At 51.2% G+C, this 22,036-nt stretch overlaps 1 protein-coding gene and 1 long non-coding RNA gene across 2 annotated transcripts in view; one reads left to right on the top strand and one right to left on the bottom strand.

The window, feature by feature from the left end:
* Nucleotides 1-246: 246 nt before the first annotated feature.
* Nucleotides 247-2,641, bottom strand: LOC131384537 (uncharacterized). Its single transcript, XR_009215489.1, has 3 exons — nt 2,446-2,641; nt 946-1,064; nt 247-378 (listed from the first exon to the last, which is right to left on the bottom strand). It is a non-coding gene; the product is annotated as an uncharacterized LOC131384537 (long non-coding RNA).
* Nucleotides 2,642-4,212: 1,571 nt separating this feature from the next.
* DSCAML1 (DS cell adhesion molecule like 1) overlaps nt 4,213-22,036 on the top strand; it is a 385,406-nt gene continuing 367,582 nt past the window's right edge. Inside the window, exons 1-2 of the mRNA XM_032167536.2 lie at nt 4,213-5,232; nt 21,440-21,757. Of these exons, the coding sequence (XP_032023427.1) occupies nt 4,761-5,232; nt 21,440-21,757 (790 nt within the window). The 5' untranslated portion in view covers nt 4,213-4,760. The remainder of the gene's footprint in view (nt 5,233-21,439; nt 21,758-22,036) is intronic.

Here is a 22,036-nt window from a genome sequence, read left to right as displayed (position 1 = left end):
GACCGGAGGAGGCCTGGTCAGGGATAACTGGGGGTGCCTGACCAGGCCCTGCCGAATGGGAAGCCTTAAACAGGTGAAAAAGGGGGCACTGGGTACTTGAGAAAGGTGAAGGTTTTCCAGTGTAGAAGACGCTTTCATAAAATTTGATAAGCACATTTGTGAGTGACACATGGGCCAGAAGAAATGCTGGAAGACTTGGGAAGCCAGCAAATTGAGCTCCGCTCATTGGACTTTTTTTTTTCCTATCTCTCTTAGTTTGCATACCTTCCGCCTCACCACTCCCCAGAGAGAAATGTGCCAATGAGCTTCAGCTCCGTCGAATCCGGGCTTCATGGGATCTCTCTGGGTTGGCTTCTCAACCGATTTCAGAGTTGTGAGCTGAGAAAGAACAGCAGGAGAGGGGCCACAGTTATTCAGGGGACTCCTGCCTTGCTGGGGGCTTCCACAGCCCCTGACCAGCCATCCTGGTGTCACTGCTGAGACAGCAGCCTGAACAAGGGCAATGGGACCGCAGAGACTGCATCTGTAGGGTCGGAGCCCCAGGGCTCTAGACCCTTTGCTCCAGTGAGCTTACAGCCATAATATGATCATCCAAAATGATGAGAGAGTAAGTGGCAAGCATACCTAGACATCTTCTGAGCCCAGCAGACAGAATTTTGGTTTAAGGAGAGCCTGGGTAGTTTAATGACACATACTATTTTTTTACATATAGGCATCACAGTCTATGAATTGTAACGATTCATCCCATCTCAAGAAGATGGTGTTTTAGATGTATGTGTATATATTTGAAGCCAAAACTTTATTTTGTGTATTTTTTTGTGCCTATTAGCTTCCGAATATCTGTGCATAAAAGCTTCTGTTTCTCTGTCTGCACACATTTGTGGGTCCACACTATACACCTATGTAGGGTAGGAAGGGGGAATGTGCATATTTGTTTGCATTTACCTTGTGTTTGGTCTTAGGAAGGGATCTTGGTGATCATTCCAGCCCAGCTCTTTCACCTCACTGGTGAAGGAACCGAGGTCCAGAAAGGCAAGGTGACTTATCACAGATCACACAGCTGGCTATGGAGACAGAGGTGACACAAGAACCTAGGATATCTGATTTGTAGATTAGGACCCTTTCTATAATATTAAAATCAATTTTAAATTGCGGGGAGGGAAGAAGGGAGATCCCTGTTTTTCCCTCCCCCAACCGATAAGTAAGTATGAAGAACGTCAATCTTGAATTAGCTATATAATACCAAAAGTTAAGTTTTTCACACTGACCTGGTTCAGTATTGATTCCTTTTATGAAAACCCTATTTATACTCAAGTTGTCAAAGAATTCCAGAGGGCATATGAAGCCTTTGTTAGAATAATTATATGCCTTTGTTTTTGAAGAAAAGTATCCAAAATATATAAGCTTATTGTTTGAGTTAAACAATAAAAACATCTGATGTTTCTCATGATGGCTCTAGTCTTAATATAACATGGCAAAATAATACCCCCTAAATATCCATGATTAACCTGAATTGGAGAGGGCTCACCTCCCAGTGACTTCATATAGCTGCTTCAACTGGCATTGTTTAAAAAAAACAAAAACAAAAGCACAAAAGCCAAAATATAGACAGATCATCACCTAGCATTCTGATGCAAGAAAATATTAAAACTGATCACTGCTTTTAAATGGATAATGTGTCCCTACTAGAAAGGAATCCCACAAATTTGAGGCTTTAAAAAATGGAGCATATGCATAGGTGCCAATGCAGAATTTCTGGATTGTGTTCAAATCACATTTAAGCACAGGTGTGCCTGTCATTAAGTGTTTATGTTTACCTGTACACATGAACGTTTGCCTGGGCAACTGTGTTTGTTCTCACTCTGGCGTGAATATATTTGTGTGTGGGTGTGAAGTTTTCCATATAATTTTGGGAACTGTCCCTTCTATCAAAATAAAATATAGCCCCTCCAAAATGTCAGCTGGGGAGGGGACTGTCAGGGTTTAAGGTGGGCGTGAGGTAGAACACGCCGCCTGACTCTTCCCCGGCGTTTCAGTTTTCCCTTAGGATTTCCTGGCGTGCTGGTTTGCCCACCCCTAATACAACTCTTGTCGAAGAGGAGACTTCTGAATACATCTGAGCCAACCTGTCATTTTCAAAGATATTTCCCTAGATACTGAGGAGGAACAAAAATCAATGGGAAACACAAAAAGCATGAGGCCTGACCTGCCTGTTTTTCAGGTCCTTCTTTTGTTAGCCATCTCACCAGGCTCTTCCAGCCTCAGTGTGCACCTTCCGTGTTTCTGCAGCCTCTTGCCTGGATTCCCAGCTCCTTGGCTCTGGCCTTGTCACAGCATGCAATGCACAATATCATCCCAACATTCCCCCAGTGGGCTGTTCCCTCCTCCCAGTTCCCACAGGTCAAGGTCCTTGTGAGCAAAGCCATTCCCATTCATGATAGTTACCTGTGCTCACTATGTGCCAGCCATGGGGCTTGTCTTATTTAATCCTCGCTACCACTTTCCAAGGCAGATGCTGGGGATGTCCCCATTCCACCGGTAAGGAAACTGCAGCTTGGCACACATACATTTCCCAGGCACACAGCTGGCAAGTGGCAGAGGTGGGCTGAGGACTCATCTCTTGCTGTTTCCAAAGCCAGGCTCTTAACCGTGACATTAGAAAGCTTCCTTTTTGCCAGAGGGGGTCCCCAGGTCTGCTCTCCCCACTTGACCACCCCTTTATTTCCACATATATTTCTCCTCCCGGGGACAGCCAGACTGCAGTGACCGGCACAATGAATGACCTCACCCTTCAGGTAACACACATGTTGTGGTTCTTTAAAGCCCCCTGCGTGTAACTAGCATAAAGCCTCCTAGACTCAGGTTGTAGGAGGTACTTGGGGTAGATGCAAAGAGGAGGGTCCACCTCTACTTCCAGCCTGCGGGGCACGGAGCAGCTGTGCTGATATCCCCAGGCCCACTCAGATCCCCTCCCAACAGACAGCAGCCCTTTTCATCCTGTCTGCCTTAGCAGTTTATTTTAGGCATGGCCTGACCAGGTGCTCTGGGTCAATAGGCTTAGTTTTAAATAACTGGATTCCTCTCAATGACCGTTCCCTTTTGAAGGGAAGGGGCATGGTAGAAGAATGAGGCAGCGGGCTGAGGGCGGTGAGAGATGGGAGCTAAGACAGAAGATTGGAAACGTGAGGGCTCTGTCACTCCCTGCGTGACCTCGGGCAGGCTCATGGCTTCCCCATTCTGGGCCTCAGTTTCCTTATCTGTAAAGAAAGAGATTGGTCTGGGTCGTCTCGAACACCCCCTGCAGTCTGTCCCCCATCTCTGTTCTATGCCTGTGTTTCCAGATGACAAAACACCTCCTGCAAATTGTTTCGGGGTGGTGGTTTCGCATGAGGAGCTGAGCCACCGAGGGATGCAGCAGCTTATAGAGCAAGTTCTGCTCTGGAGTCGGGAGGCCTGGGTTCTAGTCTTGCTTCTGATACAACCTTGGTGGCCTTGAACAAGCTAAGCCCTGATTTTCTCACCCGTTTAAAGGATGAACCTTGAAAACATTATGCTGAGTAAAGTAAGCCAAGCACAAAAGGATACATACTTTATGATCTCACTTATGGGGTACCTAGAATAAGCTGCTTCATAGAGACAGAAGGTAGAATGTTGGTTGCCAGGAGCTGGGGGAGGGGAAGGGGGAGTTATTATTTAATGGGTGCAGGATTCTGTTTGGGATGATGAAAAAGTTTTGGAAATGGTAAGTGATGATGGTTGCACATGTGAATGTATTTAATGCCACAGAATAGTACACTTTAAATGGTTAAAATGGTAAATTTTATGTTACGTATATTTTAACATATAAAAAACACATACTTTTCAAAATTTAATTAAAATTTCTAGGGATGTTTTGGCAAAACCTGGGAGTGAGGAGTCCCAATCCTCCCGTGTGAACTTAGGCCACACATTTCGAAGAAGTAAATTTTCTTCCTCTGGTAAATGCAGCTAGCCAGCGGCACCCTTCTCTCCCTCCAAACTTCGCACTCCGCACTGCCCAGGTACAGCCAAATTGTCAGGGCATACTCAAAGCGGCTTCCATGACCCTGCAAAGGGAGTTCCAGTCCTGGCTCATAGGCCATTCTCAGGCGTACCTGGATCCCTTCTCTGGGTTCTCTTATTTTGGAATTAAGACAAAAGGAGGGCTTTCCAACCATATTGACCTTTACAGCAGACCTGGCTCAGCCATGCCTGAGGACCCAGTGCCTGAGCCAGTGCCTGACACAGCAGGTGCTCAACATTCATTTGGTCACTGAGAAGACGCCCTCACTCCAGTCCTATTCTATGCCAACTTCATAAAAATGAGTGTAAGGAATAAGCCAATTTCTGCCAGGCAGGAAAGCTATAGGGGTGGGTAGGTAAAGATAAAGGAGGAAGATACACAGGTAGAGTTGACATTAAACTGCTCATTGCGAATAATCGTTTAAATAGTCACAATGTGCCAAGTGCTGAGGAAAATTAGAAGAGTGCCAGGGGGGATGACTGGACTCATCTGGGGTTCTCCGGAGGGCAGGCTTGCGGAAGTCACGAGGGGTTGGAAGGGCAGCTAGGAACTTTGGGGTGGGGAGTAGCACCAGACAGCACTGAAAAGCCTGGGATTCTACCCAGAGCGTCCATGCTCCTTCCGGGGGGGGGGGGGGGTAAGCTGAGTCCGAAAGAGGCAGGAAGCTCGTGTCCCAGGTGACTTAGGCCAGTAGAAACCAGGCGTCCTTGGCTGAAGCATGGCAGGCTGTTGGCACATGGATGACACATGCCTGTGTGCGACCACAGGCTCCAAGCCGGTGGGTGACAGGGACCCCTCGCCTCTCAGACAGCGGAGCCGGGTCGGAGCCGTCTGGCCCGGGCCGCCTGTCCTGTTCCTGGGCATGTGGGGCTGGGGTCCGTCTGGGCTCCGGACTCGCGTGGCGCTCACCACCCGGGGTGCCGCGGGGGGGCGGGGAGAGCGGCCGCCTAGCCCAGCCCCGCGGATGACAGGAGCCGGGGAGCCGAGGAGGGAGGAGCCGCCGCCGCAGCCGAGCGCTGGGCTGAGGAACAGAGAGAGAGGGGCGCGGAGTGCGGGCGGCTGGGAGCGCGCTGAGCGGGGGAGAGGCGCTGCCGCACGGCCGGCCACAGGACCACCTCCCCGGAGAATAGGGCCTCTTTATGGCATGTGGCTGGTAACTTTCCTCCTGCTCCTGGACTCTTTACACAAAGGTGAGACCTGCGCGGGCGGCTGGGCGGCGGAGGCGGCGGGGCCAGGGTGGCGCGGCTGGCGGCGAGGTGGGGTGCCCGGCGGGCTCCAGGTGCCTGGGGGGACCGACCGGGATGCAAGGCCCGGGTGGGGCGCAGCGGGGAGGGGCAGGCAACCTGACAGGGGCCGAGTGAGAGTCAGCCCCCGACCGCTCCGCCAGCCACCCGCGTCTGCCGTTTTGGGGCGCGCCCGTAGGGGTGGTGGCGAAGGAGCCCCTCATCTCCCTGCTCCCTGCCCGGCGGCAGTTCTGCCCTGGACCCCTCCCCCAGCCGTTGCCCTCTTCCTGCAGCTTGGTGGCACTGGGACCCCGGAGTGCCCTCCGAGTCGAGGGGTCCTCAGGCCGTGACTCTTGACCTAGGAGTCCTCGCTTATTCGGCCCTCGGACTCGGCGGCTGATTCCTCCGCTGTGTCCGTGCGCCCCTCTCCCGCCGCGGACCCCAGCCCTGGCGCGAATGTTGGCGCACCGCATGGCGCTTATCCGCGCATTGGCTGGAGGTAGGGTGGGGATAGTGAGTCCCGAGAGCTGGAGGTCCCTCGGATAGCAAGTTTGTTCTCCAAACCCAGAGGTCACCCTCCCCTGGTCCCACCCCACCCCTCTGCCCCGGGCGCTAGCTAGCCCTGGCTTGGTGCGCCACCGTGGCCACCTCGGGCAGGGCGCCCCAAGGTGCGAGATTCTCCGCTTCCGCGCCTGGCCAGTTGGACCTGGGGACAAGTCTTCAGGCTGGGGGGCGTGTCCCTCTTCCTGGAGAGAGGGGGTTGCTAGGGGTGGGTCCAGGTGTCCGGCATGTCCAGACCTGCGGCCGGGGCGCTGCGTACCTGATCCGCGAGGCAGCCGGGACCGGGAGGTTGGAAGAGGGCAGACATTTCCGACTGAAGCCACCTGGGCACTGAGTCGGGACCAGGCAGGCGCAGGTAGTCTGGCTTCCAGGCTATCGCAGAGGACGTGCCCCTGGGCGCGCAGATGGCGGGAGATGAGGCGGCCGAACTCCGCGCCCTTGCGCGGTGGAGCACACACGCTCCAACAAGCTCAGCGTCACCTGTTCAGCCCTCTAACTTTTCTCCTTCTCGCCCCGGGGCGGCTTCTCTCTCCCTTTGCCCTGGCTGTTGCCCTGGCCGGGCGGCAACTCTTGACCCCAAGGCGATGAGGAAGGGCACTCCAGTGGAGGGTTGTCACCCTGGGAGGGGTCCAACCCTGCCCTGCCGGTGCTCCCGGGGTCTGGAATCTGCAGCCTGCAGGAGCCCACTGCGATACATCGTGGGTTGCGGGAAGGAGGATAACCCTTATTTGTAGATACCGCCGGATCAAAGCCAGACTGAAGGCCCAGATACTGCTGGCATTTACTGGGCGATCGGATAGCGGGACAAGGAAGGGTGGCCTCAAAAATCGTGGACAAAGTAGTTGAGTTTCTCAGAAGGTCCAGTGGGGTCCCCCGGGTTACACACCAAGGCTGGTCTCTGCTGTTTAACCCCTTGCCCCCCGCATCGCACTCCTTCATCCTACCTTAGCAGAGCAAGAAGCCTGCCTCCTGTTCAAGCCCCACCCCCGAACCCCAGTCTCCCTCTCCCCAGGTTCTTCCTGCCTCCCTCCGCCCCCGCAGGCTGGCTCGGCTCGCAGCTTTAATTACATTAATATTAAAAATACATAAGGTGAGGAGCGGCTTTCTCTCTCGATAGTTCTCTCTCCAACCCCCATCCCCTTTTGCAATTTGTCAGGCGAGAAAGCACAGGCCGAAGCTGCTGCCACACTCTAGCCCGGCTTTGTCCCCAACTCCCCCATGCCTCCACAACACTCTCTGGAGACATCTTCCAGGACAGCCCATTCCCGGGGAGTGCAGGAGGCCCCTCAGCAAATATCTGAAGGACGCTCCCCTCCCCCTTCCAGGAGCCTGGCATTAATAAATGAAGCCGAGCTATTTGATAGGGCGGGAGCAGATGGGGGTGGGGGTGGAGAAAGGCCCAGAAGGCAACAGGACAGCCAAGGGGCAAAATCTTGTCCAACTCGAGATGGAAGTTGCCAGTGACCTTGGACCTGTAGGCGGGCTGGAGGTGCCAGTTGTGGCGGCTCCTCGGTGGCCTTTGGGTCTGCAGAGCCCGGTGCCCCTGCGATTCAGAGGCTCCAGCGTCTGTTGGGCGCCAGGGCGCCTCGCCAGACAGGCCTTTCTTTTCCTTGGTGCCTTAATTGGGTCTTAGGTGCCAGGCTGGTCCCCGGGGCCTGTTCTGCTTGGGGTGGCGTGGTAGGGGGTGGCAGAGGCGGCTTGGGGAAGATGTGATGCGGAGACAGCAAGAAAGATGGGGTTTGGAGTATTTTCTCTCCCGTTGCCAGTCACCCCCGCGGCACCAAGGAAAATGTAAATGTGAATGTTCGAGCCTGTTACAGAAAACAATATCCTCTTGCGATAATTTGTACGTCCATCTGTGAGGAGCGGGAGGAGGCAGGGAGGGAGAGGAGAAAACAGGATGAGATGGAGCATCCTTTGGATGGAATTAAGCAGTTATTGAATGTGTTTTAAGCTTCTGTTATTTCCATTCCTCTCAAAATACCTTTTTTTTATGATGCCTGAGCTCAGACCGATTCCCCAGAACTAAACTGGGAAGGTGTTTTAATCATCGGTTATCGAGTCTCCAATAACTGCCTTATTATTGCCAAAACAAATCCAGGTTTAGGCAGCCGGATGAACCCCGGCGAGGCGCTCTCCGTTGTTACATCCAGCGTGCCAGCATCTGTGTTGTCTGCATTTGCATTTTTACTGTGTAAAAGAACAAGCTTCCCCGGCACTAAAATTCCTGTTTTCTAAAAGCCAAAATAATGGATTGCATTGATTTTTTCATTTCCCACCCCAACTTCTCCGATGGGGACTCATGGTTCTTCTCTCTTGAGAAGGCCAAATCAAAAGCCTTCATCAGGCCATTAAGAAAATCTCCAACATTCTGTTCAGTGTCTAATTAAAAAAAGGGGGGGCAATGGGGAAATGTGTTTTTAAAATCTTGAAATGGCAAACGCAACTTAGGGGAGGCAGGTGAAGGGCCAGTGAATACTGGGGAGGGGCTGAGTGGCAGAGAGACCCCGGTTGCTAGAATAACATGAGGGAGATTGGCAGGGCCATGATGCCTGACAAGCCTTTCCGATGCTTCGTTTTTCTGGGCATCAAAGCCAGCTGCCTTTAATATATTTCTGCAGTAGAATGGGGAGCTAATTAGAAACAAAAAGCAAGTAAGCAGTGGACCCAAAGGCAGCGCTTAAGTTGAACAGATCCCGGGGGACTGGACGGAGAGGCTTAGTTTTCTTAGGATGAGGATCAGAGAAGAGGTGGGCAAGCAGACAGGGCTTTGGCCCAGGGAGAGCTTGCTAGGGAAGCAGGCCCCAAACAGGCTGGCTGGGAGCCCCCAAACACAGGGCCAAGATCTGTCCAGAGCACCCCACGGGCTGTTAGTCTATGATAGAGGGGTGCAGACCTCAAGCCTTCCTGACCTTCTCTGTGTCTTAGAATTCCATCCTTGCCACTTGCTTGGTACCCTGCTCTGGCTGGTGAAGGATGATTTAATTGTAGATGAAGAGAGGGGAGGGCAGATGCTCAGAGAGCTTTTCTGCAGGGATACGAGTTCCAGGCTTCGAGATTCTTCCCAGGCTTCGAGGTTCTTCCCTCCTCCATGATGTTGGAGGATTTGTTTTCTGGGGGACCTCTGAAGTAGTCAAGAGAAGATCCCCTAGTTCCTGAAGCACTTTCTCAGCTCCCAGCCCGGTCGATTCTAGCGGGTACCCAGGTGCATGAATAGGGTGAGCTACAGGCAGCAGCGATGGCAGGGTGCCAGGAATCCAAGGGCACGCCCCAGATTTGCATATAATCTGCATATAGATTTGCATGCTCACCTAGCCAGGCCAAAAGCTGTGCCCTCTGTGAGTAGCATCTTGATCTCAACCTCAGTAGCAGCCAGTCATTGGCTTCCTCCTTGCATGGAAGGCGGTGGGGCAGGAGCTGGGAGAAGGACTGGTGTTGGTAATGCTTCTGTCTCCTAGATTTTGTTGCCTCCATATGTGCCTCCAGTGCTCAGCACTGGCTGCATCTGGCAAGGCAGCCCCAGAGCTCCCACCACCCCTATCCAAGGACAGACAGTGGCACTAGGGATATTGGGGTAGGATGGGTAGCAATGGGCCAAGACACCGTAAGGTAGACCAAACTTGGGATGTGAGTTGCTCCTCTCATGCTGCAGGAAGAAGAAGAGGGTGAAGAGAGGGGCAAACTAGCTATAGAAATCCAGGGCCTGCATTAGCTTCCTGGTGGGTGCACCCCTAGAATGCAGGGAGCTGGGTGCCTAGGGCTGCCATCAGCAGGTGGTGGGGCAGTGGCTGATGGCATGGGGGTATGGAGTGAGGCGGAATGCTCTTTCACCCTCCTAGTTTGTCACCACCTAGCCTGGGAGGTGATTGTGGCTTCAGAGAGATGAAAGATACAGCACCAGCTTCTCATTCCACCTCCCCTAGGGCAGCTTCAGGTATGTGGGTTGGTTATGGCGGGGCAGAGGGAGGACAGGCACTACAGTCACTGAGGGAAGGGCGTGTCAAGAGCCTGGAGTGATGCTTGAGGAGTGAGCACTTCAGGAGAGCTGAGTGGTCCCTCCCAGCGAGCCAGCTGGGATGCTGCAGTGGGAGTGTGGCCTCGGGAATGGTTTTGTCTGCATTTCCAGGGCCCTGAGAGGATACTACTATGGCAGGTGCAGCTCCAAAGCCTTCTCAGATTATTTTTCTGCACATCCACTGATCAAGAAGGGGCCTGGCCCACCGGAGCCCACAGAGGTTTCCAAGGGATGTGGTATGGAGGCCTAAGGGGTGAGGTGGAGCCTCAGGGGATGGATAGAGGTAGAGAGCGGGGGGAGGGCCAGAGGGCAGAGCTTCAACTAGAGCTTTTATTCATTATCCAATTTCATATATTAGAGTAGAATGAAAAATAAAAAAGGTTGCAACCCACTAGTGTGGTAGAAATTTGGAGTCAAGGCAAATCTTTCATTCACATCCTGGCTCTGCACTTACTGGCCATGTGACTTTGGGCCTCTCTGAGCCCCACTTTCTCCAGCTATGAAATGGGATTAAAGAAGATAATGCATATCAAGTAGCCAGAACATAGTTAGTGCTCAATAAACATTAGACCTCTACTTTTTCCTCTGTGTTGCCTCTACCTTCCTCTCCCTGCCCCCTCTCCAGAATGCATCATCAGATCCTTCCCTAAGCAGTTGAATTAATCAGCCACATTTTTGGCCAAGCCAGCTGGCTTAGACTTTATAACGATAAGAAAGATGGAGTAGTGGCCAGGACAGGGTACGTCAACTCCTTCCATCCATCACCTAGCTGCATAGCATGTAGGACTCCTTCAGTAAGATAGCTGAGGCCATGTGGTCACCTGAGTGTCCCTGGGGTGCCCAGCACATTCCCTTCCCCTGGCCATCAGTGGAAACGAAGAGGGCTGAGGTTGACTCCAGACTTGGATTTGAGGTGAGGCAAAGGCTCGTCTCATATCTGCCAAGGGAAGGCTGAGGTTGGTTGTTAAATCTCTACCATGGTTGGCCAGAGTAAGAACTATTCTGGAGTTCATGCCATAAAGCCTGTGTAAGCACTCCTCACAAAGCGAGGAGCCCTCATAACTGTCACTGGATGTATTTCTGTGTCTCTCCGTGCTGAGATGAACCTCTGTTTTTCAGGCAGTTTTGCACATAGAGAACACTCTTGGCAGCCTGTGACCTTGGGACTGCTCTTCCCCCCATGACCCAGTCTGTCACAGGGAAGCAGCATGTGACCCAGAGGTCAAGTGCTGCCTATGGCAGGCCATGGCCTGTGGGATCCTACATGTTGGGGCGGCTGTGGGCTCCACAGCCTGTGTGCCTTGTTGAACAGATGTTTGTCCTGTGCTGCTTTAGCGTGAACGGCATTAGCCTTGGGGACCACCCATGCCACTCCAGCTGCTACTCCCCTCATTCGTTCAGCTGCCCTGCCCCACTCCCTGTGCCCTGTCTCTACATGATGCTTGCACTAACAGTTTCCAAGGTCACCATCTTCATTAACAACAATTATTCAAATGCTAGTTAGTTGCATATCCATTAAACTGATTCTAAAGAGATGCATGTGTGTTTGCACGTGCATGTGTGTATGTGTGTCTGTGTGTTGGAAAGAACATTATCCATGGACCTGAAAAAGCTCAGCCTGTCTTACCTGGGCAAGTTGCCTAATGGTTCATGTGCCTTTATTTCGTAATCTGTAAAATGGGCAAAATTACCCCTGTCCTGGCTGTCCTACGGAGCAGTTGTTACTGCATATGTGCATAAATAAGAATGAGAGGCATAAAAATGTACATCATGTGACAGTGCTTTGTATACGGAATGAGGCAACATGTGAACACACGCATGTAAACACCACAGCAAACCCGTTTTAGCCTTATAAATGCTCTGCTGAAATGTGAGGCGTAATTACTGTCATTTCATCATACAGGAACGATGAAGGTCTCACAGCTGTTTGTGGCTGTCTCCCTCTCCGTGGGCCCCAACATATGGAGAATTTTCCTAGCTTTGCTTTTCAGCATCATGGGGAACAGCTGATGAGGCACAGCCAGGCTGGCAATAGTCTTCCTGGAGCAAACTTGGCAGATCCCTTGTGGCCCCAGTGGCGGTGGGAGTGGGAAGAAGCCTACCTCTGCTCCCTCCTCCCTCCTCCCATTCCCCTCCAAGGTTCTCAGATGCAAGTGTGGTCCATAGTCCTCTGGACCAACTCCCCCAAAGGGACATTCTACCTGCAGGGAATCCACAGTCTTTTGTGGGAAGAGCAGTAGGCACAGTCCCATCTTATGTGACCTCATTTAAGGTCACAGCATTCATTGGAATCTCTGAAAACTCTGCTGAGTCAAGACTGGTGGACACCCTGCTACTAGGGTGACCCTCCCGCAGTCGTGGGGTATGAGAGAGGATGGGACCTCTGCGTCGGGGGTGGGAGAGGGAGATTCAGGTGATCACCTTGGGTAAAAGTCTTGCAGGGTTGGAAGGCATCTTTAAGGCTGTGGAATCTGTCCCCTAATCAGAGGCTGACTCCTTCTGCAGCGTTCCCACCCAGCATCTTTTTCTGTCTGCACTAGCACTTCCTGCGACAGGGACTCCTTCCTTGCAAGGCAGCCCATTCCTGGCCACACAGCTCTGACTATTACAGAGCTCATCCTTAGAATGAGTCAAACCCTGTTGTGGTCTTGGACCTTCTACTCACTGGTCCTGACGTCACCGCTTGGGCCACATAGAGCAAGGCAAAGCCCTCTTCCACTTGACAGCCCTGCGACTAAGATAGGCAGATGTCCTGCCCATCTGAGTCCCCTCCTCTGGACACGCAGCATCCCTAGTTGCTCTGATACACCCTCAAATGACATCGTTTCGGTGCTTCATGGTGCTCCTGAGTTCCACAATGGCTAGTTTTCTGACAGCAGGGTGGCCAGAACTGAGAGAACATTGGAGACAGCACTGTAGCCCCAGCTGGGATGCTGGTGAGCTGTGTCCCTGGGGTAAATGACTCCGCCTCTCTAGGCCTTGTGAATGGAGGAGATTGGACAAAATAATCTCTTAAGTCCCTCAAGCATTAACAATCTAAATCTAGGATTCTCTGGGGACAACTGTGCTGTCTGAGCCGACTCCCTGGAAAGAACTTTTGGCCATAAGGGACCTTCCTTTGACAGGCCCTGTCTAGAAAGGGCTGGAAGATTAAAGAGTCTGTCCGACAGTCAGCTGTTGCTCATAACTTCTCCTGGAGCGGATGGCACAGGGCCTTGGAGGTTGAAGGATAGCTGCGTCTCCACTGGACTTCGCAGGTTTCTGGTTGCTGGTCACAGAAACCATGTTTGTGCTAAGAATCTTAAAAACAAACGCCAAAACCACCCATGTTTCTGATGGACACAGGGAGGACACTTGAGCTGCACTTTGCATGGGGATTGGAAATGGGAGGTGTTTTTTGGTCATTTCAACGACTAGGGTGGGGAGCTGCTGGTGTTTAGTTGGGGGAGGGATGGAATGACTAATGACAGGGAGATTCCCAAATAATTCTGAATTATCATACCCCAATTGCTCTCTTTTGTCAGAAAATCTCCCTACAGTGTGCTCACACCATGGGGATGGTCTGAATCTAGCCTGTCATGTGCCTGCTGAGCCACACATCCTGGCATAAAGATGTGAAAGGCAGCTCTGCCACTATGAACTGTGCAACACCAAGAAATTATTTGACCTAAGAGCTTGTCTTCTTATCTGTAAAATGGAGTCTTGAGCAGTAGCTATATCCAAGGGCTGTTGTAAGAATTAAATGTGCAATAATGCAAGAAAAAGGCCTCCCACCATGCCTGGCACAAAACAAATGCTAAAAAGAAATAATGGGGCTGGGCATGGTGGCTCACGCCTGTAATCCCAGCACTTTGGGAGGCCGAGGCAGGCGGATCACTTGAGGTCAGGGAGTTCGAGACCAGCTTGGCAAACATGTCTAAACCCCATCTCTACTAAAAATACAAAAATTAGCCAGGCGTGGTGTTGCATGCCTGTAATCCCAGCTACTCAGGAGGCTGAGGCAGGAGAATTGCTCGAACCTGGGAGGTGGAGGTTGCAGTGAGCCAAGATGGTGCCGCTGCACTCCAGCCTGGGTGACAGAGCAAGACTCCGTCTCAAAACAACAACAAAAACAAAAAACAACAACAAAAAACAAACAAAAGATGGCACTGTGATGGGGAAGGTAGTGGTGGAGCAGGTGTGCCAGATTGGGTGGACATCACAGGCAGAGAGCATGGGACTTGGCCTGTTGCTCCCTCTTGTCTAAGGACCATACCAGCTCAGGCTGCCTGGTACATGCTCTGATGCTGTCTGGGAAACTCAACCCTCTCCTTCCCAGTGTCTGGGCTCAGACAATATCCAAGATGTGGATGTAACAAAGGGTTTTAGTGAAGCAGCAAGACACTGGCTGGCTGGTCCTCCTCTGGGTTTTGAATGGACTTGGTGGGTGAGCCGGTGGGAGGATCACCCTACTGGTTGATCTCTCTAGATCCAATTTTTCCAACTCTGGGATGAGAACAATCAGAGTGAGGGCACATAATACATCTCCCGTGAAAACCTTTGTGTGGAAATACAGTGAAGTAATCAACCTTGCAAATCAATCCAAGAAACCTCTCCAGCTCACATCTGCATGAAGAACTCTGCGTAAGTCCTGGGAGTTAGCAAAAGCTGTGTGGCTACTGCAATGCTCTGTTGCTATTGATTCTACCACTATTGTTTTCTTATCTTGATCTCCAAATTAAGTTAATTAATGTGGTGGTAGGGTCTTGTCAGCCAATCAGATGACAATCGTCTGTCATTGGGAAAGGAAATATAGAAGTCCAGGATGGCAAATCTACTTTTCCAAAGGACTGTTACTCTCAGTATAGACAGAGGACACTAGTCTCAGGAATAGAATTTCTGGCCATATGACAGACTTGGTGAATCTGTTATCTAAGGCTCTGCATTTTTAACAAGCTCTCCAGGTGATTCTTATGCATATTGATGTTTGAGAACCACGGTTTTAGGTTATTATTATTATCATCAGAGGTGAGCAGTACATATTTGTTGCACAAGGATTCACTTTTCCCACAAATACTTACTGCTTGCCTGCTATAATGATAATGCTTGTAACAACAGCCACAAATACTTAGGTGGTGCCAGGCACTTACATACACCAGAAACTGTCCCAAGCTCTTCATATATGTTAACTCATCCAACCATAACAACCCTTGAGGTAGACATTGTCACCACCTTTGTATAGATGGGGAAACTGAGGCACAGAAAAGGGAGGCAATCTTGCCTGGGGTTACACACACTGCTTGTAAGTGACAGAGTAGGGATTCAAACCCAGGGAGCCTGGTACCAGAGGGTGGGCTTTTCACCACTGCACTGTGTGCCTAGTATGTGCCCAGGAGACAGAGTGGTGACTAGACAGTCACTGCCCTCAGGGAGCTAATGGCCTGGCAGGGGAGAGAATACCTACTGGCCCATTGGCCCTGGCCATTCCTCCTCTCCCCTGCCCCCTGCTCCCCTGAAGACCCACGACCTCTCCTACAAATGGTTGCCATGCCCGGGTAAAGCTGCATCTTGAAGGATCTTGCCTGTCTCTGAGGGGGTGTGGCAGGGGCCCCAGCGCCGGCAGATACTCCTGGATGAAAAGTCCAGTGAATGAGATGAATAAATATTGTAAGGGAAGAGAACAAAATGACTCATCTCCCAGTGGAGGTGCGAGGTGTTAATATTTCAGTCCCTTCAGGTTGTCCTTTACGATGATTACAGATGATGACATGGGGGTAATTCAGTGTGCACCTCAGAGCAACCTCAGTCAGCCAGCTCCTCCCACTGCAGACAGACACCCCCATCCCACACAGGCAGGTGGGGTGGGAGCCCCGGGGGTCACATACACGGGGCTCGAGTTCCCTTTGCAAAACTAATCCCGATGCCCAAGCAAGCTGTGGAGGGCGAGCGAGTGAGTTGATGCAGCGGATACTTAGGTTTCAGCGGTGACCCTGGGGGCAGGCAGCCCAAATGCCTGGGGGCGATTTCTGGTTTAAAAATATTGCTGTGCTATTTCCACACTTCTAATCTCCTAGCAATTTGGAGCCTGTTTTATGAAACACAGCATCGGGGTGGTGCTCAATGTTAAACGGCAGAGAAGATTAAATGGGTTTAAGTCTGGGCGTCTGTCACATGACAACCAAGCCCGTAACTTCCATTTTCTATTAAAAATCCATTTCTCCCCTTGACCAGAAGAAGCTTTGCTGTTGATCTGAGTGTCTCTCTCTTTATTTATGAAGTGTTCCCCCTCCTCTTCTTTCTTTCGGTAAATATGCCTGGTTCTGTCTGCAGAGGGAAGAAAGAGCTGCGGGGAGTGGCTGGGATTGGAGGGGAAAGGAGGTGTCTCTGTCAGGGATTTGCTTTCCAAATTGGGACCAGCTTGGAGAGAAGACATGAGGGGAAACTTCATCAGAGCCCAAACTTTGAACTAAACGATGTGATAGAGAAAGCTTGGGTTTGGAGCTGGTTGAATTTTGACTCCATCTCTTCTTGGCTATAGGATCTTGGAGAAGATGTCGACTCCTTCAGCCTCCTTTTCCTCACCCTTAAAATGAGACTAATGGGCCCTCCACCTCATACCTTTGTGTGAGGATTAAATGGTCAAACCTGGTGCCTGGCAAAAGAAGGTACTCCAAAATGTTAGTCTCCTTTCTTTTGGGGACTGCACACCATTAGGCCACTAAGATTTTAGGGAAATAGATGTCCAGCCAAAATGCCACAGAAGTTAGCCATAAGGACTACAAGAACTTGGATAACCTCAGGCGCCGCTGTCGGGGGCTGCTGGACACCTCAAACCTTGCTTTCCCAAGCTTGCAAACCTCCACGTATCCCCTACTGCCTTCAACCCCCCACTGTCTTCCACCATGAGGCCCAAACTCCTCAATCCAGCTGGTTTCACCTCTTCTCCCCAAACCCACCCAGTGCTCCAGCCTGCAAGGTTGCCACAGGGTCCCCCAACATGCATGCCTCACCCACTGTTGTTGGGCTGTCTTCTCTGGGAGTGCCCCCGCTTGTCACCCCACCTATCCAGGTCTTCCAGCTCAGCTCAGCTCCTACCTCTTCCCAATGCTTTTTCTCTGGCTGCTGAATAACTTTCCCCTTCCCTCCCCATGGCTCTTGGCTAAATCAGTGCTTTCAGCCCTCGGGTCACATGTGGCCTGGTGCTATTGTTTAACCCCCTTTCCTGTTCTCGCTCTCCTTTACAATCTCCTGGAAGGTGGAGCCATTCTCCTTGTCTTTGATGCCTCCCACCATACCTGGGATACTATGGTGCAGCCCGTGTCTGGTGCTTGGTAAATATCTCCTGAGGCAATGAACGTCTTCTCTGGTCCCTGGATCAGAAATGACTGGGGAAGGAGGACACTGAAGGGTGCAGGAGTCAGCTGAGAGGAAGTAGCATTTGGAGAGGGCTTGGAATTCTGCAGGGCTGCAGGGTGGAGCTGTGCCCTTTCATCCCTGCAGTAACTTTACACACCCTTGACCCCTCAGGGAGAGTAAACAATCCCTATCTCTCATAACATCCTCACGGGGAATCAAGAACTGCCCCATTCCATTCCACCGTCTCAGCAGCTCTGGGAGGCAGCTAAGATGGTGCAATCACATCCTGCCCTTTTGTAAAGGAGGCTCAGGAGGGCTAAGTGGCTTGCCTGAGGTCACACAGCAGGTGAGGGGTGAGCACCCAGAGGGGAGGTAGTTCTGCCAGACTTCAAGGCAGGGGTCTGGGGCTCCTCTGGGAGCTTGCTGGGGCTTTGTCACCGCTCTGAAGATTCAAATGAGTCTGAGAAGGTGAGGAAACCCCTGCTGTAGAGGCCACACCAGACTCTATGAGGCCAGAGTGAGGACACCAGGTTCCTACTACTGCCCCTTCTGTCCCTGGAGTTCTGAACACACCCATCGCTTCTGTGGCCACTTACCTGCTGCCCATGTACATGCCCAGCCTTCAACGTGGCACATAGCAGAGATTTGAGGTATTTGCTGGTCTGTGCCTCAGTTTCCTCTTTATGTATTTGCTTACTCCCTTCTCTTGGCAAGCAGGGCGAGGCTAAATTAATGCTTATTTAAGGGTTTCTGCATTCTGAGCTGACAGCTGCCTTGTGATGGTAAAATATGAACCCAATGTAAGTGCAAAATGCTATTGTTTTACACCTGAGGGTGATGTTTCATGATGGCAATGCACTGTCAGAGCCATACGCAGAAATGAATGGTGTGTCTAATCCTCCCCTGCTCCCCCAGACTCAGAAGACAGAAGCTCACATCCCAGGGTGGGAGAAATATGAGGCTCCTTGCCTTCTGCTATAAATCTGCCTTTTCATCAGCCCTGACAGGTGGCTGGACGATCCCAGTCAATTCATCAATTAAATCTACCCATTTGTAGTTGCTGGGAACCTTGTGTCCTTGGCTCCAGCAAGATCCGAGGCCCAGGAGTGCAGGAAGACTGCTGTCATTGTGGTTGATGCTCCTGGAGGGAGCAGAGGGGGCCTGGGGAAGTGGCCGTCTCAGGAGGCAGGGAGAGTGGAATGGATTTCCAGCCAGGAGAGAAGGAGAGTGGGAATGTGTGTTTGGAATGCGGTTGGGGTGGAGGGAGGGTTGGGAAAAGTACCCAGCCTGAAAAACCGTATTCTGTGGTTTTATTTGTCTTCCACGGGGTTTCTGCAGTAGAGTGCGAGGTGCATCTCCCAGCTCTGAGGCGAGGCAAAGCTGGGTTCTAGCCTCAGCTCTGGCATTTGCACATTGTATCGCTTTGGGGAAGTTAGTGAACTTCTAAGAGTCCTAATTTCCTTATCTGTAAAATGGAAATAATAATAATAACACCCCCGAGGGAGTTCCGAAGATCAAATATAATATCTGTATAATATAAATACGGTATCTAGAATGGACCTGGCACAGAGCCTGGCCTGTAGTTAACAATGAAGTCAGTGGTGGCTATTATTATTGCTGGAGGTGTTATCATTACAGAGGGCTACATCATACTTAGCCTGAAGAATTTACATACCTTCTCCCATGAATCAATTCCTGAATTCCTCCTTGTCAGGGATTCTCTCGGCTTCCTGAGTCCATTTACAGGCCCAATGTAGAGTCTTTCTGTACTGTGATGGATTTTGGCTCCCAAATCCATGAAGCTGCCAGGGTGAGAGTGCCTGATTAACTAGGTTTCTCAGGAGGCACCCAGGACCCCAAAGCAATGTCCCTGTTCCCAAAAGCAAAGTATTGTCTGAAATGCCCAGAATCCAACAGAAACCGCTCCCAGGAAGGAGTGTGTGTGTCGTGTATGTGCATGTATGTGTGTGTGCACCTGTGTGTTCTTGGCCAGCTGAAAATGGAAGATGGTGGCGAGGTTGTGTCTGAGGAAGGTGAAGGTCCCCTCTTTATTATTGCAGTGGTTACACTGTGGTCGTACATCACAGAATGGTTAAGACAGTGACTATAGGGCCAGATTGCCCAAGTCTGAGTCCCAGTGCCCTCACTTACTGGTCTTGTGGTCTTGGGTAAGTTGCTTTGATCTCTCAGTGCCTTAGTACCCTCATCTGTACATTGGGATACTAATAGTACCTGTCTCTTAGTGTTGTTGGGAGAATTAAAAGAAGTCATATAAGTAAAGTCCCTAACAACAGTGCCTGACACATAGAAGATGCTTAGCAAATATTTGCTGCATGAATGTCAGTAAGGAAGGCTTTCAGAAAGTGAGAAGAGTCTTGGAAGTGGGGCCTGCTAAGTGTATATTCTAAGAGAAACCTCCCGAGCCTCAGTTTGCTGCCTGGTGAAATGGCATGATTTCATGCTCGGGGAACACTCCAGCCACAGCGAGCTGGGCATGCTTCCAGAGCTTCTGAGTGTCCCGTGCAGAGCAGACTTGCTCGGCCACCAACTTTATGACTGTCACAAGAGTAGGCAGCATGAGGAGGAGGATGGCAAGGCCATGTGGCTCCCCTCTCCAAGAAAGTACCTTTCAGCTGCTATGAGTGCAGTGCCTGGTGGGGACAGCAAATGCATTTGCTGCTAAGAGGATGCTCCTGACACCACAGCAAGGAACCCACGAATGTGTTTTCCAGCATGTCTGCTAATGGCTCCATCGCGGCTTTTTATAAGACGATGTGAATTGCTCTGACCAATGAGGCTTAATGGCCTTCCTCAACGAGCTGCCTGGTATATTCTCCCCAGAGGCTCGGCTCAGAGTTAAGCCAAGAATATTAATACAGCCGGATGTGGGCCCTCCCCCATCCTATAAAGTTGTGGAAATTGAGGTCAAGTTGGGTCCCCTGCAACGTTCTTTAAACAAGCAGCAGAGTGGTTTGTTTGCTCCTTGATCTTCCTGGTGGAGAGGGAGTGGCCTCCAGCTAGAGACCTGGGACCCTGCCGTCTCTTCCTCTGGGTTGGTGTCCACTTGCTAGTCTATGGATTTCTTAAAGGGGCAGGCTCCTCAAGAGGAAGGGGGGCACCCCTTGATTCCAACATTCAGGATTGCTGGGATAAGAGCAGGAAATATCTAGGCCTGATGCTGGGATAAGAGGAACAGATGGCCAGTCCTCCCCATCAGGTGGCCCTGCCACTGCCAGCTGTAATCATAAGAACATTCTCCCATGTGGTTGAGGGTTGGAATGGCACCATGTCAGAGATGGAAGGGGTCTTTGCAGTCTTGCCCATCCTCTCCCTCCATTTTGCAAGTGAAGGAGCAGACGATCCGAGTGAGGAAGGGAATTGCACAGTCACATGGTGTCAGGGCTGGGTTTAGAAGCTGGGTCTTTTGCCCCAAGTCTAGATCTTATCCACCCACTCTTCTGCTGGTCCTCATTCAGTCCTCTGTGGCAACACATTTCCCAAATCGGCTATCAAGGTCTCCTGCACTCTTCCATCTTCCATTCCAGGCGAGCATCCCGGCTCCTGTAGCCGTTCATCTCAGAGCATGGTTTTGAGACCTTTTACAGCTTTCGTCTGTGGGATGGTAGAAAGAGCACTGTAGTCCTCTTTGGGAGCAATGGGTTCACATTTTAGTTCTGTACCTTAGCTGTGTTATTCTGAACAAATTCCAAAAATCCTAGAATTTTCTTTTTTTCTCTTTTCTTTTTTCTTTCCTTCTTTTTTTTTTTTTTTTTTTGTTCGAGACAGAGTCTTTCTTGCTCTGTTGCCCAGGCTGGAGTGCAGTGGCACGATCTCTGCTCACTTCAATCTCTGACTTCCAGGTTCAAGCGATTCTCCTGCCTCACCCATCTCAAGCAGCTGAACTACAGGCGCGTGTACACGGCTAATTTTTGTATTTTTAGTAGAAACGGGGTTTCATCATGTTGGCCAGGCTGGTCATGAACTCCTGACCTCAGGTGATCCGCCCGCCTTGGCCTCCCAAAGCGCTGGAATTACAGGCATGAGCCGCTGCACCCGAAGGCTGGGGTTTTCTGTAGATCAGGAACTGTCTCTGATTCACCTTTGCCAGGGTCTGGTATATAGTCAGTGCTCAATAAGTGCTTACTGAGTGACTGATGCTTGAAGGTCAGGTGAATGAGTGCAGCCTGTTGCAAGCCTCCGTGGCTTACGTGGATATTGTTAGAACCCATGCTAACCAAGTCTCTCCCCTTGCCTCTCCTGCAGCCCGCCCTGAAGATGTCGGCACCAGCCTCTACTTTGTAAATGACTCCTTGCAGCAGGTGACCTTTTCCAGCTCCGTGGGGGTGGTGGTGCCCTGCCCGGCCGCGGGCTCCCCCAGCGCGGCCCTTCGATGGTACCTGGCCACGGGGGACGACATCTACGACGTGCCGCACATCCGGCACGTCCACGCCAACGGGACGCTGCAGCTCTACCCCTTCTCCCCCTCCGCCTTCAATAGCTTTATCCACGACAATGACTACTTCTGCACCGCGGAGAACGCTGCCGGCAAGATCCGGAGCCCCAACATCCGCGTCAAAGCAGGTAAGGGACAAGACGCCTGCTGCCCCAGTGGCACAGGAGGAGGCTGCGCCGTCATTCCGGGGATATTTGGGGGGGCTTGCAAGAAGTCGTTCACTCAAGAACAGTTTTGTTGTTCTCTTTTGAATCTTAGTTGTACCACTTGCTGTGTGTCCATAGGCATAAGAGACACCTTTCTTTTCTTCTTCTTCTTCTTCTTCTTCTTCTTCTTCTTCTTCTTCTTCTTCTTCTTCTTCTTCTTCTTCTTCTTCTTCTTCTTCTTCTTCTTCTTCTTCTTCTTCT

This window comes from Hylobates moloch, unplaced genomic scaffold (genome assembly GCF_009828535.3).
Source record: "Hylobates moloch isolate HMO894 unplaced genomic scaffold, HMol_V3 SCAFFOLD_11, whole genome shotgun sequence".
Classification (NCBI taxonomy): Eukaryota; Metazoa; Chordata; class Mammalia; order Primates; family Hylobatidae; genus Hylobates; species Hylobates moloch.
The sequence above is the reverse complement of the archived record's forward strand: the minus strand, read 5'-3'. Positions and strand labels throughout refer to the sequence as shown.